Below are 22,072 nucleotides of genomic sequence, written 5' to 3'. Positions count from 1 at the left end.
CAGATTTTTCCTTAGGGGAGGAGGAATGTCATGGATATAATGCAAAATGGTGTCAGACAACAAAATAACAATAATATAAATGTATCCACAATATCCGTCATTTGCCTGATTTAAATTGTATCTACCTGTTTGTAGCCAGACCTACTTAAGGATTTGTTATTTTTAATAATTCTTAAGGGGCACTCTTTTTGTCAGAATGCTGAAATATTAAAAGTGTGAAGAAATATACACAAGGCAAACAACAAGATAAATTGTAAGCAAATAAAATGATAGTAATTTCAAATAGTTTGTACTGTTTATTTACAAAAATGTTGTGGGTAACCATGCAACGATCCGCAATTATATAACGGCTATATACCTTAGACAAATTGCTAAGCTAATGCCAGCCCCCTTTTTTTAATAGTAACTATTTGACTTTGAGGGCAAAAGTAAGCATGACGTCATAGCTAAATTAAATAAACAGGATAAAGTTAGGCGGAAACATAGGCTAAACGATATGCTGAGGATTTGAGTTAAAACAAATAATAAAGAGAAGCTGTGGTCTCAACAGGCTTTTCAAATAGACCTGAAGGTTATCGCTTGCTGATAGGACATTTTTTTGCTGATATTAGAGTTAGCTTAGCAGAGATTTGTTTTAGGTACCACAGTTTCATCATTAAAATATAATTTTTCCCTTTAGATTTTTTTCATTTAATATCATAGTGAAACACTTTTGGGTTGAATAAGGGACCAAAAAACTAACAAACCCCAAACTTTTTCTTGGTTCTCAGCTGTTTCAGTAAGCTCAAAACAGAATTATACAGCTTTAATGTTCTTTTTGAAAGATTCCTTGAGGGAAATGAGTTTGGAAAGAAAATATGTAATGATTAAAGACGGAAATAAAATGTGTTTGAAATATTAAGAAAAATCTTGGTAAAGCACAAGATATAGCACTATTAATCAGTTACTCTTACTTTGCTTTCATGACAACTCTGTAAATATCAAAAGTGCATCTGAAGTTCAGGACATGCAGATTGGTGGTGTTAATTTCACTTCAGAATATTAAGATTATATTTGCATATCTTTTATTGCTTGTTCAAACTGATAGATTCAATATATCTATTCATATGTAGATCACCTGAGAAACTGACCTTCCCATTTTTTATGGGAAGGTCATACAAGTATAAAATGTTAAAATGGCATTACTTTTAAGAAAGACTGAGTCTGTGGTTAATTATTAATTGGACATTAGTGATTTAGAACCAGATAAAATAAGGAGAAAGAAGCAGTTTAGACATATTTGAAATACTAGAAAAGTTAATTGTATATCAAATTATTATTTAGACATGTAACTGTGGGATTTTTTTAACAGGATACAATTGTGTTCAGCTGATGGCTATTATGGAACATGCTTACTATGCCAGTTTTGGTTATCAAATCACAAGTTTTTTTGCAGCATCAAGGTATGTTTTCTAAGGACTTATGCACACCTTTCGCTTTTTTCTGTGGTTGGTGAAATAGTATTTAAATGTAGACAAATAGCACAATGCACTGTAGACATTAAATGTAGACAAATAGCTTAATGCACTGTAAGAATTCTGACATCATATCCAGACCTTGCTTTGTATTGAGTTTTTTTCTTCTAATAAATCAAACCAGCTGTCTATAATTATCAGTTCTATATAAAAGTTTAATATAGTGTACAGTACAATAGAAAGGTCATGAGAAATTTTAATTGGCAAAGCATTTTGATCCCAGCTTCTGCACTTTAGGATCTCAGCTGTGTGTTTTTTATCCATAGAAACTGTTGTACAAAATTGAGAATTCTCACAAATGATGTCCAGCATGTTTTGTTGTGGTAAATAAAAGCATCTTTAAGGTACTTGTTCATAACAGGTATTGCTTAATCATTTTGCTTTACAAAAAGGGTAGTCATGTAATGAAATGACTGGTTGCACATCCTATAGGAATTAAATTTATTTCATACTCATAGCAAACTGTATTTAGATGGCTTTGAGGCCCATCAGCTTGTAGAAATAGGCGATGGTTAAAGATAAATTGTTCAAGAAAATGAAGGTAAATTTGAATGTTATGTTTAAGCTTCATCAAGGAGAAAACTGAAAAACTTAGGAAGCTTTAATTGGTTTTATTTAGCTGAACAAATTGCACATTGTATATTGAGACAGCCTTTGATGATTTTAAAAGAATGAAGTGAACTCTAATAATGGCACCAAGTAAGTAAATGTCGGATAACAACTTGCAAAGAGGTGGCAAATTTTGGGTGGGGGTGTTATTTTCATTATTTCATACTCATTTGAATCCATAGTAGTTTCCAAGTCATGGATTATTTAATTCTAATCATATAGAAATTTGTGAAGTTTGTGTACTAAATAAGAAAATAGTTTACATTAAATATGAAAAGTACAGGTGCAAAGTGTGTTAAACTGCTTAAAAGTAAGACTGTAAAAGTTGAAATGTGTTTCATAAATATCCAAGACTAGTTTTTGTTTTTCTTTTTCCCTGAAGTGATTGGAGGAAAAAGCTCAAATTTGGGGGCAACCCTACTTTTTAAAACTTTGAACATGCCTAAATGATGATTTATAATTTAGTCAGCATATAGTGTACTGTTTTGTTTAAATGTCTTTATTGTCAGTTTGTATTGCACAATTGCTTCTCCAACAGGGGGGAATTGTGACTATCTGATGATCGATCATTCCCACTACATGGGAGTTCCCTAGTAAATTACGTAAGCTTTTATCTGTTAACTCTATGAATGTATAGTTTTCTGCATAAACCATATTCAGCCTTTTTTTTTTAATTTAGGTTACCTCTGCCTAATGCATTGTATTTTCATGCTTGCAGCCGTTATGGAACCCCAGATGATCTGAAGGAATTGATTGACGTTGCCCACTCATTGGGAATTACTGTTCTATTGGATGTTGTACACAGCCATGCATCAAATAACTCTGAGGATGGTCTGAACAAATTTGATGGTACAGATTCCTGCTTTTTCCATTCCGGTCCTAGAGGAACGCATAGTCTTTGGGACAGCAGACTTTTTGACTATTCAAAGTATGTACGAAACCATGTAGCAGTTTTTAGTGGTAATTATTTTTCCTCAGTTACACTAAAAATTGAATGTTCGCCAAATTAGAACAGTTCTATACTGTAAATATAATCGATGCAACAGTTTGCATACATAAAATGTATTGTCTGCAATCTAAGGGCTTGTCTAGATGGGGAATTCACAGGGTAGTTAGTGCATAACAGCTATGGTGTGAACTCAGAGTGCAAAAGTTATTTCACACTAACCCCTAAATTTGACAGTGGATTCACCTAAACTACACAAAGGTACTCTTAGCCCTGGTCTACGCTAGTGTGGGGGTCGACCTAAGATACGCAACTTCGTATAGCTGAAGTCGGCATATCTTAGGTCGACTTACCTGGCCATGAGGACACCGGCGAGTTGGCTGCTGCCACTCCCTTGTCAACTCCGCTTCCACCTGCTGCGAGCTGGAGTTCCGGAGTCGACAGGGAGTGCGTTCGCGGATTGATTTATCTCATCTAGACAAGACGCAATACATCGATCGATCGCTACCTGCTGATCCGGGGGGTAGTGAAGGCCTGCCCTTAGTGTGGAATAAGAGTTTCCACCCATGGAGCTAGTGCAGGATAGCTGTTGAGCAATAGCTATTCCTCACTAGTTATTCAGGGCTTTTCCCTGTATAGAGAAGACCTAAGTAATGCTCTACATTTAATCTTGTGTGTTTATGCATTTATATCATCCTTCTTACCATAACAGCTGTGTTCCTAACAAATCATTACTACAGCATAAAGGTTTACATTTGGTACATTTTTTGTTTTTTCCTCCCTCTGAGGCAGCAAGGATTAGATATCGATACATAGTAGTCATCTTTTTTCCATATTAAGCTGATTATTTCAGTGATGTGGCTGTGGGAAAGCTTAGTTGCACAAGTGATGACCACAAATCTCACCACTTTCAGAGAAGAGTTCCATAGGCTTAGGCCAGCTGCCATCAGAACTCCTCCTGTTGCTTCCTCAAACCTCAAAGATTTCATGCTTTGAGGTTGACAGTGTCATAGTTTCGAAGGATTGTAACAGTCTAGGGAGGTCACTGTTTCAGAGGAAATCTGTTGGTAATTTAGGCCAATCTCATGGAGAGCCCTGAAGACTGAGGGTTTCCACATGGTATTGAGTAAGTGATAGGTGTAATGTGATACATAACATAAGCACTGTGCCATTACATAGGATGAACTGTTTCTATCTTACCTTCTGATTAAAATAACTTCTTGGTAATTAGACCTTAATTAACAAATACACTTAAAATTCATGATGACAATGGGATGTATTGTCATTACTGCTAATCATAACTGCTTGGTGTTACAAGACTTGCAGTTACTCTCTAAACCTATATTCAGATTACTTGAGTCACAGTTTGCTATGACCCATCCCAAAATTTTAATTTCAATACATGGTTACATATTATGTACATATGTTAGATATTATATCTAAATAAATGCACTAAATCCATTTCTCCAGAACAAGGCAACTAATTGGCCTTTCTAGAAGAAAGGTCGAGATAGTGGAACTTGTATGGAATACTAAAGCTTACCCCTCTATTTTGGATTAACATTTAAATCCAGTTTGAAGGTGTCACATTCCTTCCTTCTTGCACAGTAGTTCATCATCTCTTAATTCCACTGGAAAAAAAGGACATGATCATTTCAGGTGCTTATTTCACTTTGAATACCTTTAGACATCACTAGAGGTGACATTAGCTCTACAAATTTGGTTATTTTTTTATGTGTTTCCTGATGTAAATGTTTCCATAGCAGAGTTCAGCAGACCTACAAATGGATTGTGATGAATCATCTCTAATGAACTGGGGAGGGGGAGTTGAATAATTAAGACTTGAGGCCAGGGATGAATTAAATAGCTCCTTCCAGAAGGGAACTTAATGCCCTCCTGAAGTCATGTAATGACACAGAGAATATGCTTATATTTCATGCTTGTATTTCATACAACTTGCTTAACTTTTAGTTTGGTTTTCAACATGTGTTGCCTCATACAAGTTAGAGGTTCAAAGGTTAAGCAAACTTTGAGACATTCTCTGTGCTCTCACGGGGGAGGACCACTGTGGCTTGGTTTGTTAGCTAATGGGTAAAATTTAATGTTCTGTGATTTGTTTCCTCAACAAAAAAGTATCTCTAGTAAATGTAGATCTTCTTTTTTTCCAAAATTTTGTGTGTTCCTATAGGTCATAACACCATGTGATGACCTGGCTTTAGGTCCAAAATTTCCTAATGTAATCCTACTACTTGTAGCAAAGATATTTTGCCTCAACCATTATACTGGGAATTTATAGCAAAGGTTCAGTGTCAAAACATTCAGTACTTGACATGGTTTCATTTAGATTATGCAGAAAAGGTTGAAGGTTTCCTTATATGGGAGTATATCTTGAACAAAACCAGAGTGGGACTAGAATCAAAGTTTGAGTCTGTCTAAGACCTATCTTATTCAGCTGTTTCAGGTATTGATTGATTATAAGGCATGTTAACATTCACACTGGCACATGAATGGATCTAATGTCCAGAACAGGCATGGGAGTAGACATTGACTGCTTACAGGGCTTCAGACTTTCATTTCTATTTTAAAAAGAAAGAAAAGAAAAGAAAAATAGTTGAATAACATACTGAAGTTTTACTTGCTAGACAGTCTCTTCAGTCTTCTGTTCATATAAACTTTTCTACTGTACAGCACGTGCCCCAAAATCTCTCTTCTCTACTGGGAATAATTGTTAAATCTACAGCTACTCAAACCTCTAATACAACGAATGCAAAATTTTATTTCAGAATCCAGAGAAACTAGTTCTGTTCCTTGAAAGAGATTAAGAAGCAGTTGGTTTATCAAACTAATCCGTCTGGATTTCAGTTTGAAAGCCAGGACCTAAAGAAATATAATTTGTCTCACAAGGTTTCAAGATTATTCAGTTGGGTAGGAGGGTGACTGTGAATGCTAAATATAACAGAAAGTGGCAAGGATCTGTAGACACTTCCATATAAAGCAAAACCAAGGGACTTGTACCTTGGGTGTCATTTTGAAGTCTCTTGGTCTGATTGTCCTATCACTTATTTTGGTTTAAATGGAGAGTGACTTTAATTAAATCAATAATTACATAGGTGACCTGTGTTTTGAATCTCCAGAAAAAGTGCAATGTATCTTGGAATTCACTTTTGAAAGCTTAGAGTTGAAGGGGACAGAGCATGGGGGAATGAAAGGAAGGACTGTTCTCCTGTGATGGTGGGGGAGGGGGGAGAATGGGGGTGGCAGGGGTGAAAGTAATTTAAAGGACTTGCCGGTACTCCAGAGCCCTGAGGAGGAGGCGGGGCCTCTACCGGAAGAGGCAGGGCCTTTAAATCCCCAGGCCCTTTAAATCAGGATTTAAAGGCCCGGGGCAAGAGCTGTGGTGGTAGCAGCAGCTGGGAGCCCTGGGCCCTTTAAATTGCTGACGGAGTCCCGCGGGTCCAGCAGCAGGGCCCAGGGCTCTGGCTGCCGCTACCCTCCAGAACCCTTTAAATTGTTGCTGGAGCCCTGGGGTAGCGGCAGCGGGGCTCTTGCAGCTATTTAAAGGGCCCGGGGTGGTAGAGGCAGTGGGAGCACCGGACCCTTTAAATAGACACCAGAGCCATGGCGCTACTATCCCAGGACTCCGGCAGGCTCCAGGGGCTATTTAAAGGGCCCGGGGCTCCTGCTGCCTCTACCGCCCCGGGCCCTTTAAATCATCCCCGGAGCCCTTGGGTAGCAGCAGTGGGGCTACAGCGGCGATTTAAAGGATCCGGGATGGTAGCGGCGGCAGGAGCCCTGGGCCCTTTAAATCACCACCCGAGCCCTGCTGCCGCTACCCCAGGGCTCCAGCAGCAGGGTTCTGGTAGCAGTTTAAAGGCCTAGGGCTCCAGCCACAGCTGAGAGCCCCAGGCCATTTAAATTGCCGCCTGCGGAAGCCGATCCACCCCAGTTTGGTGCACCGGCTCTTGCCGGCAGTGGTGGCAGGTTTGTAGAAATTTTGGTGGTGCCCAGAACCTGCCCCCCCAACTCTGCCCCCCATCCCCAAAATTCCACCCCCAACCTGCCCAAGGCCCTGGGAGGGAGTTAGGGTGGGGGAGGAGGTCTGGGGTGCAGGGTGCAGGCTCTGGGAAGGAGTTTGGGATGGGATGGGAGGGGTTGCGGAGGGAGGGGGTGCAGGTTCTGGGATGGACTTTGGGGATGGGAGGGGGTGCAGGGGTGAGAGTTGTGGGGTGAGGCTGGGGATGGGTTTGGAGTGTGGCTGGGGATGAGGGGTTTGGGGTGTTGGAGAGGCTCAGGGCTAGGGCAGAGGGTCGGGGTGTGGGAAGATGAGAGCTCTGAGGTGGGGCAGGGCTGGGGACGAGTTTGTGGTGTAGGCAGGCTGCCCCAGGACTGGAGCCAAAGAGGACGACTCCCCCCAGCCCTCTCCCCACTGGCAGCAGCAAGCTCTGGGGTGGGGGCCCCCTCCCACCCCCTTCCCCCGGCAGCACACTCACCCCAGCACTGTCACTGCACATGCTCCCACGGCCCCTCTGAGGTACAGAAATTTCCCTCGCCCCCCTGTGGTGGGTACCCGGGGGGGGGAGCTGCCATCACATGTGCACCTCGTACCCTGCTGCTGCCCCTCACTGTAGCCTCACTGGGGGTGGAGGATGGGGCTGCCCCTTTCCCAGCATGGGGCAGGAGTGGCAGCTGTACTGGTGGAGGGTCCTGCTGAAAAATGAAAGGGTCTGAGGGGGAAGGGCAGGGGAAAGGCAGCCTGCCCTGCCACTAGTGGATGGGGGACACTAGGATCCTGCAGCGGCAGTTGATGCAGGGAGGCAGCATGGAGCTGCAGGGAAGAGACAGGGATGCTCTGCTCCAGGACCCAGGGAGGCTCGTGGGGGCAACAAGGGGGACCAGGGGACACTTGGGGTAGGTGTGGGGGGGACAGCAGGTGGGACCAGGGGGGAGACCTGCCCCGAACATTAGTGGAGCCAGGCCTCTGGGCCCTCAATATTGCTGGAGCCACAAGCCCATATAACTCACCTCTGCTGCTTGCTGGTACCCGTACCAGGGTATACCATCTTACTTTCACCTTTGGGGGGGTGGAGAAGATCTGTGTTTAACTCATCCTGTTATCTAACTAGTGAAGACAAGGTAGTTTGTAGCTTTCCCTTGGGTTAGCAGGGCACGGTAAAGACTATGGGAGAGCATTGTTTTTACCTAAATCTGCTAATCTGTGTAAAAAACTACAAATTGCCTTGTCTGTGGCCTTGTCTTCACTAATAAAAATGTGATTTTTTTTTTTAACCTTGGGGTTATTAACGTAAGTGAGCTAACCAGATGTGAAAAAACATGGCATCACTCCACATAGACAGATTTTAATACTTGTTCTAACATGTTAGTTGATCAGTATTTTAGAGGTGTTTAAAAATTCCCTATCTTAAGTGCAAACATGTTTAAAATACCTAATTAAAATGTGTTAGCTCACAGTTTTTTTTCCTAGTCTAGTCAAGGCCTGAGAATTTGGCTTGATTCCACCCCCCGCCCCCGTATTAGTTGTCTCCTCACCATTCTTCCTAAAAGTTAAATCTTTGGCTCTTGTCATGTGACCTTTTGGGTCATATGACCCCTTCCCTGTGAAATCTGATCTTCCCCTGGCTGCTCGGAGCGCTCCAGTTAGGGGACTCGTAGCTGGGCTGGGGAGGATCAGGACTTGTCCTTTCCTTGCATGGCAGCTCTGCTGTTATGGAAAGATACCCAAAGCTTCTCAGATATGAATTTATTTTAAATCTGCATCCCATTTTTTGGTAAGTATTAATATCCACATTTCTAGATTCAGAACACAATTTTTACTTCTCAGATGCTCAGATGAATTAGATGGTTTATACAGTAAAAACGCTATATTCAACTGCTCTGAATTTCAAAACACTTTGGTGGTGAAATCCTGATGAATTATGTGGGAAGGCTTGTGGTGTCCATAACAGCAGACACCTGGTTAGAAAAGTGTGCATTTATTTTAAAGGAACACTCTTTTAATGTTTGTGCTAAAATGTTGTTGTTTTTAAAAACTTGGTACCATTTTGAAAACCTCTTCTGATACTGTGCTAGTGATTGTGGCGCTCTGCCTAATACATCGAAGAGAAGGCAACATGCCAAGACCATTCTCTTCTGTAGCGCTGAATTCTCAAAACCACCTCTTGAAGCATACTCTTTCTCTCAACTTTTCAGTGCTCTTTACTTACAGATACAGTTAAGGGTCTTTCAATTGCATTTGTGTGGTAACAATGACATCCAGTGGCAGGTCAGGTTTATCACAGGTGTGTATTCCTTGGGGATATCTTGAACATTATATCGCTGACTGGATTAAAGGTGATGTTCAGAATAACTATCAACCCATCATTGAATTAATAAGTGTGCTGAGTTTGTAGGTTTTTGGAACAATGTAGAGTCAAGAGTCGTTACAGCTTTACTCAAAGGAACTATATGTTGGGTTTCAAAAGTATAATATGAAGTCATACAAATGTGTTGGGTTTTTTTTCCTGATTATTTTTGGAAAGTTATATATTTGGTGTGGGAACTTGAAGCTTTGGATTAGTAAAAGTTGCTGCTTTAAAGACTAAAGGCTTAAAGTAAACATCTATGCTGTGTCTTTTCCCCTATTAACGTACTACCTAATTTACGTTGAGTACATGTATGATTTAAAAGCTACAGTATGCTACTTTTTTATCACCTTGATTCCAGTAGTCAGGATTTCCTAAAATGCATTAGAACCTCTAAATCCTAATTTTGAAACAAGACTAAAGTGAAGTGAATGGTATTTGTGTGCATCTTTTCTATGTTTTGTTTTACATAATGAAAACGAGCAGTTTATTTGCAGCTACGTATTTGTGGACTTAGCAGCGGGAATAGCAGCTAGGTCTAAAGGCCATCTAGTGTGGACTAAGAGTATTGTTGGACCTACCAAAAGAAGGAATGATGTACTGCAGCTTTACATTTTTCTAATGCCCTAACCACTAAAATAATACACAAAAAATTCCATCCCTGAACATATGGATTATAATATATGCAAACTACATATCCCTGAAAGAATTGCTTTAATTTTTAATACACAATCTTGCTGTTAGAAGCTTATTTTGTTTTGTGGTTTAAGTTTAGATTGATATGACAACATAAGCTTTAAAGCCACAGATGCTCTTTAACTTAGGAGATCTTGTGAGAACATATAATTTCCTTTGAAGTATCCAGTTTCCTTTATTAACTCCCAACTTGGCAAACACAGCTGTGTGCGAAGTCTCTCAAATATAGCTGCAAAAACAATGATTTTGTGATAATTAAGTGATGTACTGATACATTGAGAAGTGGCATTGAAAAATTACATCCAATTTTCCTAAATTTTAAAATACATTATGATGGTCGCTACTTTTGAAAAATTAATTTAATTAAGTAAAGATGCAGTAGCATCTTAAGTAGGGACACTTTTTTTTTGGCAAAGACTTCGCTGATGCACCTCACCACGCAAAGACCCAATGTTCACTGCAGACATTTATTCCTGATCAACCTGATGCTCTAAATGCAAGCTTGTAACTTACAAAGAATTTTCATGTGATGAGTGCAGCAGATTATACAAGCAATTATAAGGTGACATGCCTATTCTGAATAGTAATTATTAATGAAAAGAGTAATTAAAATAAATACTTTTTCGTAATTGGTATTTTTATTTTTTTTATTGCCTCAGCCATCTTACTGTAGACAAGTTCTGTTTAATATATGTGGCATTACAGAAAAGTCATGTTTCAGAGAATAATTAAGCAATGAACCTCTTCTGGGGGAAAGATGGGAAAAGGGACATAAAGATGATTTTCAGCTGTGCTGAGCATCTATTGACTTCTGAGCCAAGGGGGGAAAATCTCATCTGCTGTAAAATGGTATAGCCATAATCAGCAGGTGGTTTTCTTTTCTGCCCACTTACCACTCCTAAGTGTATGCAGAGCTGTGACATTTGGATAGTAGGCAGATACTTTTTTATGTATTTACCCATTGCAAAGAAGAAAATTTGCAATTGTGGTAGTGTGGGGGGAGGTACTAAAACCTCCTTACATTTAACAAAATCAAACTGATGACAAGTGTCAAAACAGTGCATATAGTAACAGACGTTCCAGTGGTTAAAGTGCAGCAGTTCACTTGATACTGACCAGAAATACACCTGAAAACAGCCATCTATGTCATTTGTGAGTGGCATCTTTGTAACAAGACCTTAACTTTGCAGGAAAGGCAGAAAGGGGGACACTACCTACACCCACGGCTCCTTTTAAACCAGATTGCAGTGACTATGCCTAGTCTAATTACTCCTTCAGAAAGTAGCAATTTCTGCCATAGCCAGTCACGATATTGGATTGGCCACTGGCCAAAGAACAATTCTGTGGGTGGCTATCTGACAACTCTGTATGGAAGAGAAGGGAACAATATTTGTGGAAATTTTAGAATTTAAATAGTCTTATCAAGACATTGACACTAACACAACTGATATAAATGGTGGAGGTCAGTTCAGTTGATACCTCATGATCATCCTATTGTTTGGGATTTTTTTCTGTCTGGGTTAAGAAAACACTGCACTATTTAAACTGTGAATGTTGTAGTTGTTGTAGTCCCAACATTTCAAGTTAGTTAAAATCTATAAGAGTCTAGTTTGTCAGTATTTGCTTACTTGTCTGATGAAATTATGAATATTGTGGGTTATGTGCATGTGTCCATTTTGATTACATTTAGTTTTGGTCTGTTTGGGTTACTGATATTCAGTGTGATTGTCTGAAGTGTCAAATCAAGATTAATGATAACATTTTAGTAAAGAGGTGATTGACATGTCATAAAAGGCATTAAGTAGACTCTTAGGTGCTCTTGCAGTAGAAATAATAATAGACTAATTGCCTGCTTTCTGTTTAAAATTCTTCTGGATTCTGTTCTGGCCAGCGCTGTTGCATGGTGAGACTAAAGGGCTGAAATAATATTTTAATTGAAAAGTACCTTGATGAGTAAGAGGATTTTTTTCTGCAGAAAATAATAGTTCTTGGGATGCAAAAAAAGAAAAAATGTGAACAGCTCAAAAAAAAAATATCCTTAGGTCCATGTGAAAAGATCATTGTGCAATACTACACTTGCATGCTTAATTATTGCAACATTGTTAATAAACTGTGTGATTACATGTACAAATGGTCACTCAAAAATCTCCCAGAGAGGGAATGTTGTCCACTGGTTAAAGCACAAGTGTTTGGAAGTCAAGTTCTGTCTTACTGCTAGCTGTCCCATTATTTTGTTACGCCTTTGGGCAAATTATTAATCTGTTTCTACATCTGTTAAATGGAAGTACTTTGAATGGGTATTTTTCCATTTGGAGAACACTCAGCGATGCTCTGAAAAGTAGAATTGAACTATTAAAAAGGTGGAAAATTGTGGAACTAGCAAGATACTTAATTTCACTGTATATAATTTTTTTTGTTCCCTCTGATACCTCCTTCATTCCCCTCTTCTTCATTTGCTGTGTCTTTAGTTGATAAGCTTAAGGGCAGGGATTTTGCCTACATTTCAGTCTTTTTAAGAGCCACACATGCTGCTGATACTGTACAAATAATGGCATCTACTTACCCAGCCTGCTGCTCCTGTATCAGTTTCCCTTCACCCACAACACATTGTACTCTGGTACTCTTGAAAGCCGTTCAATATGTAGCTTTCTTTGCTACTGTCATGTTGTGTCTTGTGCTTTATTAGTCCTGTTCCTGTTCTTAGGGACTACAAAATGCATCTCTTCAATTTAATAATAATCTTATGTATGTGACCACAAACCCACAGCAGATTATTACAGAAAATCGCACTTGCAGGAGACTTTTCAATCAATCAGTTGAGGAAACGACTCAAAAGTTGTACATCTTTGGAGAGTAAATAATTCTGTATTTGACACTTGTCAGAGAGCCTCTCGCTTAATGTCTCCGTCTAAGGGACTTCTCCACCAAGGTGTTCATATACTATTGTCTAATTTACTCCTTTGTGCATATACAAAGAGTAGTTTTTTTCCCTTATCCGTCATTCTAGGTCATTTTTAACTGTTCTTCACCCAAGCAATTATACACAATTGAATCATTAATTCTCAGCAGGCAGAGAAGAAAAGCTTTATTTTAACCCTCCATAAGTCTCTAAGCTATTGCAATGTGCAGAGTGAAGTAACAATTTCCTTCTTATCCAATGGCAAAATATGTTCCCTGAGCAACTCCGTTTCCTTATCAAACCTCAGAGCACTGGCCTCGTAGACAATTTGCAGAGCTGCAGTACCTGAGCACTCCTAGACCAGCTAACATCCACAGTACTCTTCAAAAACATTCAATATGCAGCTCTCCGCGCTCCTACTGTGTGGTGTCTTGTACTTTCTTTATTAGCACTATAGCAATTCTTCAATGAGGATGTCAGTTTTCAAAAAACATTTTAGCACAAGATCATCACAGCACAGTATATTAAACTTTTTTACTAAGAAAGTAAACGTGTAAGAGAGAAATGAATGCCTTTGAGGTGTGAATCCATTAAGTTTTAAACCACAACAGGAGGTAGAATTATGAGATAATTATCCCTCGGAGAACAATTCACTTGAAGTATTTGTTTTGTATTGTTACAGAATCTCAGGGTCTGGTAATATAGGCAAGTGTAGGCATTGCAGGGGAAATTAAGTTTTATTATTGACGGAAACTAGCCAGGATGTTAGACAAATTTCTCCTAGGATTATTTTGCAGAGGGGATTGTCACTTAAGAAATGAGTGCTTCCATGCCGCAAGTCCCAAAATTATCTAAAAAGCAATGACCATTTGAGCCATACAGATGACTGCTCAGAGATCCAAACATTTGGCATGAGGCTATGTCAGAGATCACATCCCAAACTACCAGCGGGTCTTTTTCTACCACTTGTAAGGAACATCTACAGCACTGCACTTCTTTGTATTGCAATACTATTTGTGTTCTATCTCTTTGTTAAACAATTAAATGTAAAATATTTCAGTACTAAGATTTTCAAAAATGGATGCCTAAAGGGTTTTTTGTTTTTGTTTGTTTTTTTTTAATCCACATTTAGGCAACTAAATAAATGGCCTGATTTTTCTATCTGGTAGTTTCCATGGGGATGGGAATATGAAGTGTGATGCTCCTTAATCTCAGGTTGTTTGGTATAGTTGGAGGAAACAAAGTGATGTATACCTCTGGACAGTGGCTATAAGGTTAGAAGTGAGGGCTCTAGGAGTGGAATTCCTTGTGGAAGGCAGGAAAAAGTGTCTGAGTGCCCAAAGAAGAGCATGCTCTGTAGAGAGCAGTGGGTCTTGCTGTCTGCCCTGCAGATGAGCTCCTGAGTGGAGTTGCTAGAGTTGAGAGTTGGCAAGATTGGGCTGGACAATGAAGTCTCCTACCTTAAACTGGAGGGAACTTAAAAGTGGAGGGACTAACTACTACTGCCCTGTGTTAGCATTGATCAGAGAGAGTAGTGCTTTATTGAACATAGGAAATAAGTTAGTTGTGTGTACTGGTGAATTTGACCAGTGTTTGGTTTAGGTTGGGCTTTTTGGTGTGTTTAACTGCAAACAAAAGAAAAATATTGATCTCCTCTATCTCATAGCAGCTTTATTTCATTCTGTGTATAAGATATTAGATAGTCAGCAATAAATAACATCTGCTGTTGCTAGTACTATGTTAGTATTTGCACCTAACTCTCTATTTGGGGGAAAGCTAATGTCAGATTTAAGCTTAGGCTAAAAAATGATCTTTCCTGTTAATTGTTTTGAGCGACCAACAAATCTGCATAGTTTGTCCTGGTCTATATTTACAGTTTACCTAAGATTCTCTGAAACAGTGCTGAACCACATGTTATCCTTCTCTGCATTTGCAGCCAGATATGCTTGTGGCACTAGTTTAACATTGGATGAATGTTCCTGTATAGACCAAGCTTTAAACTGATTGCTAACCTCAACCTCTAGACTAGTATCAGTGACAAGGTATTGTAGTGGATTGTTTTTCTTTGGCGGATAGGTTGGAGAATGGGTTCCATGCATATAAGGTAGGGGGGAAATTTGTTCAGTGAGGTACAATCTAAATATTTGATTGCATAGTCTGTTTTCAAAACTGTTGAATGATTATGAATGAATTGCAGAAAAACTTAAAATTTATTAAACTGTTCTAACCTATAAATATATTAATTATTTGATTAAGCCTTTTCGACAAGATAGCTAAACTTGAAGACTATGCTGTGTATTAAATGGAACTAGTCCATTGCATATACTTTAATTTCTTTTGCATGTCTCTAATTCACTGTTTCCATACTACATGTTAGCTTGAAACGCACAAGAGATATGGGATATTCAAGGCTCTCATCAGTTACTCTATCAATATTCAAGTGAGGAAAAGATGTATGTATGTAGCCTATAATGTATGGAGCATTGATTATTAACACTTTTCAGTATTGAAGACAAAAACACCATCTGCTTAGTCTAACAGTGTCATCAATAATACCTAATTTTAGTACATTCTTCAGAATACTACCAAATTTAACACATTTCTTCTTGTATTTTGGGAGTGTATCTTTGGTGCAGGTGTATTTCACATTCAAATATAAACAAATAGAATAATTGAACTCTTCAGAATGTGGTGCTTTTACAATATGTGCATTACATGTTTGTTAAACATTACTTTGAAACGCATAAGATTTCAGTACTGATACTTATTTTTTTTTCCTATTTATTCTAACTAGAGTAATAAACAAAGCAAGGTCTTTTTCTTAAATTAACTGTAGTGCAATTTCCTTGTCTGAGTGGCAGAAACACTTCAATTATTTTTTCTAGTTGTGACCCTACACGCTACTGCAATAATATTTGTACAAAATATGCTTCATGAGATAGCATGTGAAAGTTAATAACATGCTGATTATTAACATTATAGCTAAAGTTATGAATTCCCTCTGTATGATGTTACTAAAACATGTTTATAACCAGACAGCCTAACCTAGGTAAGGGTAATACATGGATTTGTCCTAGACAAGGAAACATGGGTTTACCTCAAATATTCGCAGTAAATAAAGCCATTGAGCTAAATCGGCAGACATTATTCTAATAAAGAACACAAGAGATTGAATTAATATGACTCCAGCACCCCCGAGAGACACAGGAGACTGAATCCTCAGGGGTCCTCCCTGACTTACCATATAAAGACATCCTTTGGGGATATAAGAAACTGAGAGAGATTCCATCTTTATCCTTCACCTTAGGAGACAAAGAAACCAAGTGCTTTGATCTCTGTGATGGGTCCTGGCAGTAAAGGCTGGACAGGAGATTATGGGTGAGAGAAACCAACTTGAATAAAGACATTATCTTGCTAGATTAAGTTTCCACTTTTATTTGCTTATAAAGAAAGATATGTTTACCTATTTTATTAAGGATCTCTTAATCCATGGTCTTTTGTTAATAAATTTATAGTGTTTTCATTATAAATCATCAGTGTTGTGTAAGTTAAGTAAAATGTGTACTTCAAGGAAGTGAACAGGTTGAAGTGTTTTACTGTCTCTGTAAAAGAAGAAAACCTAACACTTTCTCTGTGAAGGTCCAGTGAGAATGTGATGCATGTATTGGCGGGGGCGGGGGGAGTAGCTCCCTTTGATGGACACCCACCCAGCCAGACAGTTAGCTGTAAAATCCCTCTTGGTGTCTGTTCTCTGCTTGCTTTACCTGTAAAGGGTTAACAAGCCCACAGGTAAAAGAAAAGGAGTGGGCACCTGACCAAAAGAGCCAATGGGAAGGTAGAACTTTTTAAAATTGGGAAAGAAACTTTCCCTTTGTCTCTGGGCTGCAGGGATGGATCAGCAATGCTGTGTAAGGCTTGAACCAGGTATGAAAATTCATATTCCATACCTAGAAGAAATTATTTGGATAGGAAATGTTTTTAGTTAGACACAATCAGGTTTATTTTTTTATTTTGGCTTGTGGATCTACTCTGTGCTAACCCCAGATGCTTTTGTTTGCTTGTAACCTTTAAGCTGACCCCCCCAAAAAAAGCTATTTTGGGTGCTTAATTTTTGTAACTGTTTCTTTTAAGATCTCGCAAAAAGCCTCAGTTCCAGATGTATTTTTTTTCCTTTTTGTTTTTAATAAAATTTACCTTTTTTTAAAAACAGGATTGGATTTTTGGTGTCCTAAGAGGTTTGTGCATGTTCTTTGATTAGCTGGTAGCTACAGCTAATTTCCTTTGGTTTCTTTCTCAGTTCTTCTCCAGTGTGGGGGAGGTGAAAGGTCTTGAGGGTACCCCACAGGGAGGAATTCCCAAATTTTCCTTCCTGGGTTCAAAGGGTTTTTTTTGTATTTGGGTGGTGGCAGCATTTTCCAAGCCAAGGTCAGAGAAAAGCTTTAACCTTGGGAGTCTAATACAAGCCTGGACTGGTACGTATTAATTTTTAGAATCCTTGCAGGCCCCCCACCTTCTGCACTCGGAGTGACAGAGTGGGGATTCAGCCTTGACAGAGAGGGACTGGTCCTTTCAGTAGAATGATTTGGAGGCAAATTAGGGGCTGGAAGGATACTAAGGTCAACCTGCAATGAGTAACCTGGTTGGGCAAAATCAAGGTGAGGCTTGTGGGCAGGCTGTTGGGGTCAGAGCCCTGGACTAAAGCTGCACAGCCTCAAGACACCCAGGGTTACAAGGCAGATGGTGACCGAACCCCTTACTTGCCTGGATGAACACCAGAATGTCACACTAGGTGTAGTACAGTATAGTACAGTATATAAAACACTGAATCTCTAACAAAATGCAGTTCTAAAAGTGTTTACAATTCATTCACTAAGGGCATGTCTACACTGGCAGAGTTACAGTGCTGCTCAGAGAGCGCTGAAGGGAAACCACTGTTGTGTGTTCACACTGTCAGCTGTCTGCACAATAGCATGTTCACACTTGCGGTATTTGCAGCGGTATTCGGAGCAGTGCACTCTGGGCAGCTATACCATAGAGCACCTCTTTCTGTAGGAATGTTATCAGGAGGGCCAAATCGCACCTGGAGCTGCAGCTAGCCAGAGATGTCAAGAGTAACAAGAAGGGTTTCTTCAGGTATGTTGGCAACAAGAAGAAAGCCAAGGAATGTGTGGGCCCCTTACTGAATGAGGGAGGCAACCTAGTGACAGAGGATGTGGAAAAAGCTAATGTACTCAATGCTTTTTTTGCCTCTGTTTTCACAAACAAGGTCAGCTCCCAGACTGCTGCGCTGGGCATCACAAAATGGGGAAGAGATGGCCAGCCCTCTGTGGAGATAGAGGTGGTTAGGGACTATTTAGAAAAGCTGGACGTGCACAAGTCCATGGGGCCGGACGAGTTGCATCCGAGAGTGCTGAAGGAATTGGCGGCTGTGATTGCAGAGCCATTGGCCATTATCTTTGAAAACTCGTGGCGAACTGGGGAAGTCCCGGATGACTGGAAAAAGGCTAATGTAGTGCCAATATTTAAAAAAGGGAAGAAGGAGGATCCTGGGAACTACAGGCCAGTCAGCCTCACTTCAGTCCCTGGAAAAATCATGGAGCAGGTCCTCAAAGAATCAATCCTGAAGCACTTGCATGAGAGGAAAGTGATCAGGAACAGCCAGCATGGATTCACCAAGGGAAGGTCATGCCTGACTAATCTAATCGCCTTTTATGATGAGATTACCGGTTCTGTGGATGAAGGGAAAGCAGTGGATGTATTGTTTCTTGACTTTAGCAAAGCTTTTGACACGGTCTCCCACAGTATTCTTGTCAGCAAGTTAAGGAAGTATGGGCTGGATGAATGCACTACAGGGTGGGTAGAAAGCTGGCTAGATTGTCAGGCTCAACGGGTGGTGATCAATGGTTCCATATCTAGTTGGCAGCCGGTATCAAGTGGAGTACCCCAAGGGTCGGTCCTGGGGCTGTTTTGTTCAATATCTTCATAAATGATCTGGAGGATGGTGTGGTTTGCACTCTCAGCAAATTTGCGGATGATACTAAACTGGGAGGAGTGGTAGATACGCTGGAGGGCAGGGATAGGATACAGAAAGACCTAGACAAATTGGAGGATTGGGCCAAAAGAAATCTGATGAGGTTCAACAAGGATAAGTGCAGGGTCCTGCACTTAGGACGGAAGAACCTAATGCACAGCTACAGACTAGGGACCGAATGGCTAGGCAGCAGTTCTGCGGAAAAGGACCTAGGGGTGACAGTGGACGAGAAGCTGGATATGAGTCAGCAGTGTGCCCTTGTTGCCAGGAAGGCCAATGGCATTTTGGGATGTATAAGTAGGGGCATAGCGAGCAGATCGAGGGACGTGATCGTTCCCCTCCATTCGACATTGGTGAGGCCTCATCTGGAGTACTGTGTCCAGTTTTGGGCCCCACACTTCAAGAAGGATGTGGATAAATTGGAGAGAGTCCAGCGAAGGGCAACAAAAATGATTAGGGGACTGGAACACATGAGTTATGAGGAGAGGCTGAGGGAGCTGAGATTGTTTAGCCTGCAGAAGAGAAGAATGAGGGGGGATTTGATAGCTGCTTTCAACTACCTGAAAGGGGGTTCCAAAGAGGATGGCTCTAGACTGTTCTCAATGGTAGCAGATGACAGAACGAGGAGTAATGGTCTCAAGTTGCAGTGGGGGAGGTTTAGATTGGATATTAGGAAAAACTTTTTCACTAAGAGGGTGGTGAAACACTGGAATGCGTTACCTAGGGAGGTGGTAGAATCTCCTTCCTTAGAGGTTTTCAAGGTCAGGCTTGACAAAGCCCTGGCTGGGATGATTTAACTGGGAATTGGTCCTGCTTTGAGCAGGGGGTTGGACTAGATGACCTTCTGGGGTCCCTTCCAACCCTGATATTCTATGATTCTCTTCTGTCGCAAAGAGTTGTGGGAAGGTGGTGGGGGTCACGGGGCATCCTGGGTCCTGTCCTAGTGCCCCATGATGCATTGCTTCACATCCCAGCAATCCCTGTGCTTCCATCCGCATTTGGTGCCATCTTTCAGTGGTTTGTGTATTGCATGCCCTGCCGCTTCGGACTGCAGGAATGGATCCCGCACTGTTGACTGGTATGCTGCTCGATCTGACCAACACGTCACAAGTGGCCAAGTTATTCCTTAAACTACAAAGGCAAGAGGAGTGCGACATTGATCTCACCACTCATAGTAGTTACGACACAAGATCGCTTGTGGCATTCACGGAGGTGCTGACCACAGTGAAACACAGCTTTTGGGCTTGGGCAACAAGCACTGAGTGGTGAGATCACATCGTCCTGCACGTCTGGGATGGCGAGCAGTGGCTGCAGAACTTCCAGGTGAGGAAAGCTAAATTCATGGGACTCAGTGATGAACTCGCCCCAGTCCTGCAGCACAAGAACATGATAATGACAGCTGCCCTGCTGTTGGAGAAGTGTGTGGTGGTTGCACTGTGGAAGCTGGCTACTCCAGACTGCTACCGATCAGTCGCTACCCACTTGGGAGTGGGAAAGTTGACAGTTGGACTCCTGTTGACAGAAGTCTGCAGGGCCATTAATCACATCCTGCTCCAAAAGACCATGACTCTGGACAAGATGTGTGACATTGTCGATGGCTTTGCACAAATGAGTTTCCCTAACTATGGAGGGGTGATAGATGTCATGCATATTCCAATTCTGGCACCAGACCACCTAGCCACCGAGTACATTAATCGCAAGGGATATTTTTCAATGGTTCTCCAAGTGCTTGTGGATCACTGTGGGTGTTTCACAGATCTGAACGCAGGCTGGTTTGGAAAGGTACATGACACACATCTTCCAGAACACTGGCCTGTTCAGGAAGCTGCAAGCAGGGGCTTCCTTCCCGGACCAGAAGATCACTGTAGGAGAAGTCGAAATGCCCACTGTGATCCTGGGAGACCATGCCTGCCCTTAATGCCATGGCTTATGAAGCCATACACTGGGAAACTTGACAGCAGCAAGGAGGGGTTCAACAACAGGCTGAACAAGTGTAGAATGACTGTTGAGTGTGCTTTTGGCCATTTAAAAGCCCGCTGGTGCTGCCTCTATGAGAAGCTGGACCTGGCCGATGACAATATTCTTATGCTTAGAACTGCGTGCTGTACACTTAATAATATTTGTGAAAGAAAGGGTAAAAGCTTCAGTCAGGGCTGAACCGCAGAGGCTCAGTTTGAACAGCTAGAAACCAGGGCTATTAGAGGGGTGCAGTGTGGGGCTATAAGGATCAGGGATGCTTTGAGGCAGCAATTTGAAGCCAAAAGCGACTAATATTTGTTGCTATGTTCGGGAGTGCAGTACTTGTAATGCTAGGAGGTGATTGGTGAAGACGATGCAATAAGTGGGTTTAACATAATTGTATGTTGCTTTGCAGAGCTCTTTGCTTTCAGTTAATAGAATAAAGATTGCTTTCAAACCAACGCAATTCTTTTATCAAAAAACAGCAACCGGAGGAAAGAGTCAAACCAAAAAAAACCCCACCACCAACAACCCATCAACAATGAGGGGGATGGGGGAAGGGAAGGTCCCAAGAGGAGGAGGGGTCCCGGGATGGCTAAAGGTTTGTGTATGTCCAGGGATCCTATCTGACCTTCTCCTTCGGAATACAATGCAGTGAGTACTGTGCTTCAGCAGGGCCATACTGCAGAGGGACGGGTGTTGAGTGCAGTGGGTAGTGGGAGTCCACAGGGCTGGACTGTGACGGGGCAGGAGTGGAATGCAGCGGGTACAGACTGCAGCCAGGAGGTTGATAAGAGTGTGTTGGCAGTGTCTGGGGGGGGAGCATGGGAAAGAGTTTTGCAACAGCAGCTGCAGGGGAGGGCAGGCATGGAGCTGCTTGGTTTGAAGAGCTAGTATCGCCTGGAGTGTGTCTGCTTGGCTCTCCATACCCTTTAAGAGCTGCTCAGTGACTTCACTGTGGCGTGCTGCATTCTCCTTTCGGTCCCCCTTCTCGCTGTCCCACCACTCCTTCAATTCCTGTTTCTCAGCAGCGGAGTGCATCATAACATCACACAGAAA

At 41.1% G+C, this 22,072-nt stretch overlaps 1 protein-coding gene across 1 annotated transcript in view; it reads left to right on the top strand.

Annotated features, from left to right (window-relative positions):
• Nucleotides 1–22,072, top strand: part of GBE1 (1,4-alpha-glucan branching enzyme 1) — a 319,711-nt gene that overhangs the window by 159,725 nt on the left and 137,914 nt on the right. The window contains exons 6-7 of the mRNA XM_084624305.1: nucleotides 1,352–1,442; nucleotides 2,842–3,051. Coding sequence (XP_084480431.1) covers nucleotides 1,352–1,442; nucleotides 2,842–3,051 — 301 coding nt within the window. The remainder of the gene's footprint in view (nucleotides 1–1,351; nucleotides 1,443–2,841; nucleotides 3,052–22,072) is intronic.

The sequence above is a fragment of the Lepidochelys olivacea genome (genome assembly GCF_965140295.1).
Source record: "Lepidochelys olivacea isolate rLepOli2 genome assembly, chromosome: 1".
Lineage (NCBI taxonomy): Eukaryota > Metazoa > Chordata > Testudines > Cheloniidae > Lepidochelys > Lepidochelys olivacea.
The sequence above is the reverse complement of the archived record's forward strand: the minus strand, read 5'-3'. Positions and strand labels throughout refer to the sequence as shown.